Source organism: Telopea speciosissima, chromosome 4 (assembly GCF_018873765.1).
Source record: "Telopea speciosissima isolate NSW1024214 ecotype Mountain lineage chromosome 4, Tspe_v1, whole genome shotgun sequence".
Classification (NCBI taxonomy): domain Eukaryota; kingdom Viridiplantae; phylum Streptophyta; class Magnoliopsida; order Proteales; family Proteaceae; genus Telopea; species Telopea speciosissima.
Genome location: NC_057919.1, coordinates 25,192,076 through 25,199,723, shown reverse-complemented (window position 1 = coordinate 25,199,723; position 7,648 = coordinate 25,192,076). Strand labels below are relative to the sequence as shown.

Here is a 7,648-nt window from a genome sequence, read left to right as displayed (position 1 = left end):
AAAGAAAAAAGAAAGAAGAAGACGACAGAAATGGAACATTTGATTCTATTTAAAAAAATAAGCGAGAGAGAGAGAGTGAAGAAATGGAACAACACGGTTTAATGAAGAGGGCAAAGAGGGTACAATATTGTTGGGACGGTTCGCCCAAATTAGGTGTACTCGTGTATGTATGTCCTAACTCCTATCTCTATTACCTAGAAGCGCCGCTTCGGATCAAAGTGGCCGAGAGCGAGCGAGAGCGAGAGAGAGAGAGGGGGGGGAATTTACAGTCCCTAAAGTAGCTCGCCGCCGTGATTATGGCCCCCTCCTACCTTGTTGTTCTCACCACCTACATTAGCAGCAGCTTCATTTCCTACGACAAACGTATCATTGGTTAGGGGGAGAGAGAGAGAGAGAGAGAGAGAGAGAGAGAGAGAGAGAGAGGAGGGAGGGCACGCGTAAGAGCGGAAATGAAAGGAGGTGGAGACGGATTTCTTCCTAAAGCTGGAAGTCTTGAGAAAGTTCCCTGCTTAATTAGGAAGTGCAGGGAGCTTGGCAGCTGGGTATGTTTCTTTTCTTCTTGATATTTTGCCCTAATAGTTTGTTTGGCGGGCTAATGTTTGTTATGTTTTGATTTTCTGTTTGGAGTTTAGATTGTTTTGTGGAACCTTGATAGAATTATTACAATTGATCTTGGAGTTTTTAAATAAGTATTGGGTTTGCAGTGTTTTTTTTTTTTGTGGGGGGTGGTGGTGGTGGTGGTTAATTTCAATGGGAATTTAGTGAAGCTGGGTGTAAAGGACAATTTTTTTTTGCTCTTTCTGCAATACACTGATTGTGGAGATGGGGTGTTGGAATTGTTTGGATTGTAGAGGGCGGGTTGGTATTTGAAATCCAAATCTTTTTGTCTTGATGGAAAAAAATCGAAAATAAATTCGGCCATGTATTCATCTAGATAGGTATTATTAGTTTTATGTACCAGATAGAGTTTAATGTAATAGGATTTCAGTCTACTAATTCTATGAGAAAATGATGTATATCAGTATATGTTATAATATTCAGTTAATTCCTCAATTTGGGTTGAATGATGAGATGGCTCTGGCTGTCACTTAACTAAGTAATTCTATCACAAATAAATTCAATAGCATTCTTTAATCAAACTAGACCATATTGTCTATTCAGGTGCCTCATCCCAGTAAGTTAAGGGGTAGTTATCTGTGTAACAATGGAAGGTGATGTTTTTGAAAATCACAAAACAAATCTGAGCCATTCATTAATCTAAACTCTCTGTTCCCACTCAGAGTTGGGAGAGTGCATACTAGTGTACTGGAAGACATACAGGGGATGTGTACCAATACAAAAGGTGGTATTTAATTAAATTAAACTCTCTGAAATTTGACACATGGCTAATCTTGACCATGTCCCCTTTTTCCAATGACTGGAATGGACATTATCATCTGTCCATGTGGCAGAATAGTTGCTTTGTGACATTTTGGAAAATAGCAAACCTTTGTGACAATAATAATGCACCATAAGTTAATAGACTAGTTCCAGTTGGTTCTGATCTCTGTGATGAAGATACTGATATTTCTGTCATTTCTTAAGGAACAAGAGATGGCATGATACCTTCTCAAACGGACTTAGGGCATTAAATAATTCCTTAGTGATCAACTTTTTGGCCCAAAAAATTCCTCTTCAAACCTAAGGCTGGGTCAAGAAAAGGATATGGAATTATTAAATAGTTCTTTTGCAGATGAGTAATAGTAAGAATTAAAAAAAATAAAAATTAATACGCATCTTTGTTGCACAAGAACAGAAGTAACTGACGAACCCTAGGATATAGATGGACATGCTCAGAGAATAGAAAATACAACATACAATAGAGATGCTAATGCTATGCCATAGGACGCAATCCAAAGCACATGGCTCACTCAATTTCCCAATATTTGGCGATTTGCTTGGCCAAGAATTGCTGGATCCGTCTCTCCACTAGAAGGAGATGTCCTTGGAAATGTGAAGATCTTTATAACTTGTAACTGTTATATGCCCATGGGCCACTTGCAGGGGTTTTGACCAGCCAGATAACTGATGAAGGATCCGCTTCCACCTTTAGGTGGAGTTTGTTGTAGACTTGTAGTATACCTGATAACAAAACCAAAAGTTGAAAACGTTGACCCCATCATTAATGAATCTAATGTGCTTAATAATACCATGGCAGTGTATCTTGATGAGCTGTAAAAGGTGTACCAGTTACTGCTGGACCAGGATTACCTATAGTGCTCCTGTCAAAGTTTAATTTGAGAACTTGAGGGTGGGGCGATCAGCTATTGGCTTGTACCATGGGTGATGGGTAGTTCTTTCAATCTCCCTTCAAATCTTGAATGATATTAGCAAATGTAATACCCTGGAAGGAGTTGACTATAGTCACCCATCTTGCTGCCCTGGTGATAATATTATTGATGCCTTTTTGGCGTTTTGCTGCATAACCCTGAAAAACCTGCTTTTGCACTATTAAATGTTCAAAATAATCATTGAGTGAACATCTACTGAACCTGTTCTTCTGCGAATAGTAATGTAGGGCCAGGGCCATATGAAATTTAGATCTCAATAAAATCATAGGTGTTGCTGAAAAATGCTGACAAAGGGGGTTCCTAGTGTCCTTTTCAAGAATTAGTGGATGGACCATGGACAGTTACACAATTCACCACTAGAAGAAAACATCTGGTTGGCAGTTGTGCAGAATGAAAGTCTAGTTGGACCTCCCTTGCAGCCCAATTGCTGGTGTACACTTTTTTGAGACCAGGTCTTTGCATAAAATTCCACCTTCACCCTTCTTCTTCTAATCCTCCATCAACACACTCCTACCAAAAAAAAAAAAAAAATAAAAAAAAAATAAAAAAAAAAAAAAATAAAAAAAAAAAAAAATAAAAAAAATTGTAACTGATCCCACTTAGTTGGGGTAAAGGCTTAGTAAAAAAGAGTTGAGTTGCCATGTAGTTGGAACAAGAATGAGTTAGATAAATCTGAACCATCGGAATAAGAAGTGGAGAGATATTTAGAATCTGCAAGCCCTGTTTAAAGTTGAAAAAAAAGGATAATGTGGATTAAATTGTTTATCTATGTTTGTGCACTAACTAAATGCTTATTTAATATTATAGTTCAGTGAGGTAGGATAAGCCTGGGCATTGCTGATTAGCTTAGTTCAGGCTCAGATCATGGAGTGGTGAGCTAGCTTTGGTTACTGACAGCCTTAGCTATGTCCATTCAATTACAGAGCATGTAGTTTGTTTCTCTTCACCAATGTACCAATACATGGAATGTTCTTCCGGGTCTTGAGTCTTATACTCCGAAGTTACACTCTTTTATATTAATCCATTTCTACGTTATCTTATGTTAGGCTGATTTTGAGGAATGCGATTATTTTCTCCCTGTTTTAAGACTAGGAAAGAAATTAATGGAATCTGTTTGTTCTTAGATATTTTGTTGAACTAGATACGAAAACGATTATGAAGATATTCCTGTAACTCAGATAATAGCTATTTTGAGAAGGTTCTATATTATGCTTTACTTTCTCTGTAGTTGCTTTTACTCATTCTTTCTAGAAAATCTTTATATGATAGTTTTGTTGGGCATTTATTTTCTTGGACAGGATGGTTTTGCATTATCTTTGAAGAAATATGTGGAGGAAGAAGCTCGGGATCTCAGTGGAGAAGCTTTTTCTCGCTTCATGGATCAGTTGTATGAATCCATTTCTGGATTGCTAGAAAGTAATGATGTTGCTGAAAATTTAGCAGCTCTACGAGCTGTTGATGAGCTGATAGATGTGAATCTTGGGGAGAGTGCCTCCAAGGTCTCAAAATTCTCTAACTACATGCGTAATGTGTTCGAGGTGAAGCGTGATCCTGAAATACTGGTTCTTGCTAGTAGGGTTCTTGGTCATCTAGCCAGAGCTGGAGGGGCAATGACTGCTGATGAAGTGGAGCGCCAGGTTTGTAGCATATCCTCTTGGTTAACTGGATTTTGTTTCAGTGAATTATTTATCTGAAGTCTCTTGTAAGAAGATTATCTGGAGTCCTTTGTTCCTTTAGGTAAAAACTGCACTGGATTGGCTTCATGGGGACAGAATAGAGTATCGTCGTTTTGCAGCTGTCCTGATCTTGAAAGTAAGTGCAATATTTTTCTTTCACATATGTAACTCATTGGGTGACATTTTATTCTTTCCCCTCCTATGGGTTTGTTAAAGTGATGTAGATGCAAGCCTCCTCGAGTTGAAGAAGCCACCCTAAGCATAGGGTCATAGTAGGAGCCATAGTATAGTCCTATACTTAGTTTTATTTCAGCTTTAGGTAATTCTATACTTGGTTTTATTTTAATGTGTTTTGATTGAACCGGTTCAAATTGGTTGCATTCAGTTGGTTCAATTTAAGTTGGTCTAATTTAAGTGAAGTGTTCCTATTGGCTATTAGGACATTATATCCTATTGGTTGATGAGGAATCTTCTTAGTTTAAGAGTTTTAAGTGTTTTAAGTTGATAGGGGTAAGTATGTCTTTTACTTTGAGTTGTTTTAATTAATTCACACTTCTTCCACAGTTTTGGAAGAGAGAAGAGTTTAGATTGTATTAAGGAATTGGGCTTATGGTCTTATTTAAAAAAAACATAATCGTGGGAGGCTGCCCCACAGTTTAGTTTTTGAAAAAAAAATATCGATTTATGTTGCTGCCTTTGCTGCTGCTGCTCTTGCTCTGCTCCAGTCGTGAGTGCTGCCTTGTGGATCTCAAGGTGAAGGGCTAGTGGATTCCAGTGACTCCTTGCATTTGTTCATGATCGGGAGGTCTTCTTCAATCAATCTCCAAGCTGTTTCAAGCTACTGCTTCTGGATCTGTGCAAATCCAGTAAGTTCTTTTTGTTTTCCTGCAATTACCTTCTTCTTCTTCTTCATTCTCCGCTTAACCCTAATTGATCCCCTAAGCCCTAACTCCATCTACCATCCAAAAACCCTAATTTCCCCTCATCTCTGTGAAACCTAAAAACTCCTAAACTCTGTCCAGCCTTATTCGTCCATCCAATCTCAACCAAATTCTTACCACAACCCCCTCTCATCTCCTCCTCCACTCGACCTAACTTGCAGCCTCATCCAACTACTAAAAAAACCCTATTTTACATTGTCTCTGTTAAACCCCGAAAACTCCAAATTCCTGTGTAGACCTAACCAGCCATCAGAATTGCATCATACTACAACTGAACATCCCTCTCATTGCCCCTAGCACTCAACCTTAGCCCCTTGCCCTAATTCCAAGTTTAAACACTAGTTTCAATCTAAATTCTAAAACCCGAAACCCTAACCCTAATTTCTGAAAATTTTAAATTTTGTTTAAACCTTGTTCGAACCTACACTATTAGCTTCTCCTAGACTTGCCCATTAAAACCATATAAGATTTAGCTCCATTCTCATAAACTTAAACCTAATTCTGCCCATTCGAACTAGTAGCCCCCTTTTGATCCTAATGCTTGGCCTCTAATAGGATTCCTCTCCTATTTAGAGCCATGGTACAAAATTTCGTGATATATCATCGAAATTTCGGTAATTTCGACACTACCGAGACGAGATGGGCTTCCGAAATGGAAAAAGTTTAAATTTCGTAGAAATTTTGGTATATTTTGTAGAAATACTGTGTATTGAGCAGTATATTTTGGTAAATTTCGTAGAAATACGTTGTGTATTGAGTATTGAACTATTGACTATTATGAAGTTTACGAGTTATGACTTATGCATTTATGATTTTATGAGTTTAAACTTTAAAGTTTAAACTAAAGGCTACATTTGACTTTATTTTTGTTTCATTACTTTGTTTAAATTTCTTATTATGTCTTTTAGTACTTAAACAATATGTATTTAACTATTTTATACATCAGGGTCCGACTGTATACAGTCAATCAAGGGTGCAAATCCAAAACACCACTTTGAGTTCATTTTTTTTTGCAATATGAAGGTTTAAATGTGTTTATTTAGTTTAAATAAGGGTGTACATGAAGTATCAGGCCTTAATATGGCCAAAAACCCATCGAGATGGAGTGCCGAAATATGGCAGAACAAATACCATATTTCGGCGAAATTTCGGTATATTTCGGATATCTCAACCAGCCCGAGATACCGAGATATCGCGAGATTTCAAACAATGTCTAGAGCTACATTAATTGGTATCAGAGCCATGGATCAACATGGCAATCCAGTGCTAAATACAGTGCTGCCACACCCACCTGATCCTATGGCAGCAATGTTAGAGATGTTTCAGAAGTTTATTGCTGATCAGAAGACCTTAGTTGAAGAGTTTAAAGCTAAACAGAGAGCTATTACTGAGAGGCTGCAAGTAATTGAACATAGCCAACTTGCACCTAATAGGTACCACAATGATCCTCTATTAGAAGATAGTTATCAAGTGAATTCAGAAGTACATGGGACTTTGGGAAGAGAAAGAGATCACAGGGATCATTCCGGAGATCACAGAAATCGCAGAGATCATTCCTGAGATCACAGAGATCACTCCAGAGATCATAGGGAAAGACACAGAGATCACAGAGACAGGCGCAGATATGACAGGTATAACAGAGATGGCCATAGAGAAGAAAGGAACAGAAACAGAGAAGAGCCTAGGAGATCTAATTTTGAAGAGTACATGAGGTCTTATTTTATAGATGAAGTTTCCAATCGAAGGTATGACACTCAGAAGGTGAAGCTCGAGTTAAAGGAGTTCTATGGGAATCATGATCCTCAGGTATTTAATGATTGGCTTGCTGCCCTGGATGACTACTTTGATTGGTATGACTTGCCTGAAGACAGAAAGATGAGATTGGCACGTACCAAGCTGGTTGGCCCTGCTCGAGAATGGTGGAGATCTGCAGAAAGGGACATGGAACTGGATGGCCATGCACCCACTACATGGGCTGATGATATGAGATATGATTTGAGTGAGAAATATCTACCCAGGCATTACAGTCTTACAGAGCACAATTACAAGATCAATTCAACTCCCTGCGCCAAGGGACCATGACTGTATCTGAGTACGTGCAAAAGTTTGATGCTCTTTCTTCTCGCACTGGCACGAGAGAAAGTGCTACTCAGATGTTATCTCGGTTTCGACTGGGATTGACGGCTGATATTATCAAAGATATTGGAGTAGCTGATGTCAGAGATGTGCGGGACTGTTTTGAGAAGGCATTGAAGGCTGAAGAATTATTGGCTGGGGACACCAACGCATCATTTCCAGCCCCCAAGTCTACCACTATTGATTACACACGACCTAGCAACTCTATTGCTGGTCCTACATGATCAGGATACTCTAATGGCAGTACTTCTCGGCCTACAGTTTCCCTACACGTGGACAACAAGGGCATAAACCTGCAGGTGCTATCACTGCAATGAGTTAGGCCACCATGCCAAGGAATGTCCACAAAAGCATAAACCTGTTAATGTGGCTGCAAATGAAGAGGAAATCTCTGATGATGAACAAGGTTTGCATGCTTATCCCCCATCTGATGATGATGACTTAGCTAGGTACTATGATGATTTGGGTGGTAATGATCAAGGTGTTCATCTTATTACTCAAGTCTTCATGGATGCTGTGGCAGAAGATGGAGAAGTGATTATGAACAATCCACAGGAAGACATTC

At 38.7% G+C, this 7,648-nt stretch overlaps 1 protein-coding gene across 1 annotated transcript in view; it reads left to right on the top strand.

Annotated features, from left to right (window-relative positions):
• The first annotated feature begins 224 nt into the window (after positions 1 to 224).
• The window catches only part of LOC122660173 (serine/threonine-protein kinase TOR), a 111,888-nt gene continuing 104,464 nt past the window's right edge, over positions 225 to 7,648 (top strand). Inside the window, exons 1-3 of the mRNA XM_043855365.1 lie at positions 225 to 542; positions 3,629 to 3,967; positions 4,068 to 4,142. Coding sequence (XP_043711300.1) covers positions 450 to 542; positions 3,629 to 3,967; positions 4,068 to 4,142 — 507 coding nt within the window. The 5' untranslated portion in view covers positions 225 to 449. The remainder of the gene's footprint in view (positions 543 to 3,628; positions 3,968 to 4,067; positions 4,143 to 7,648) is intronic.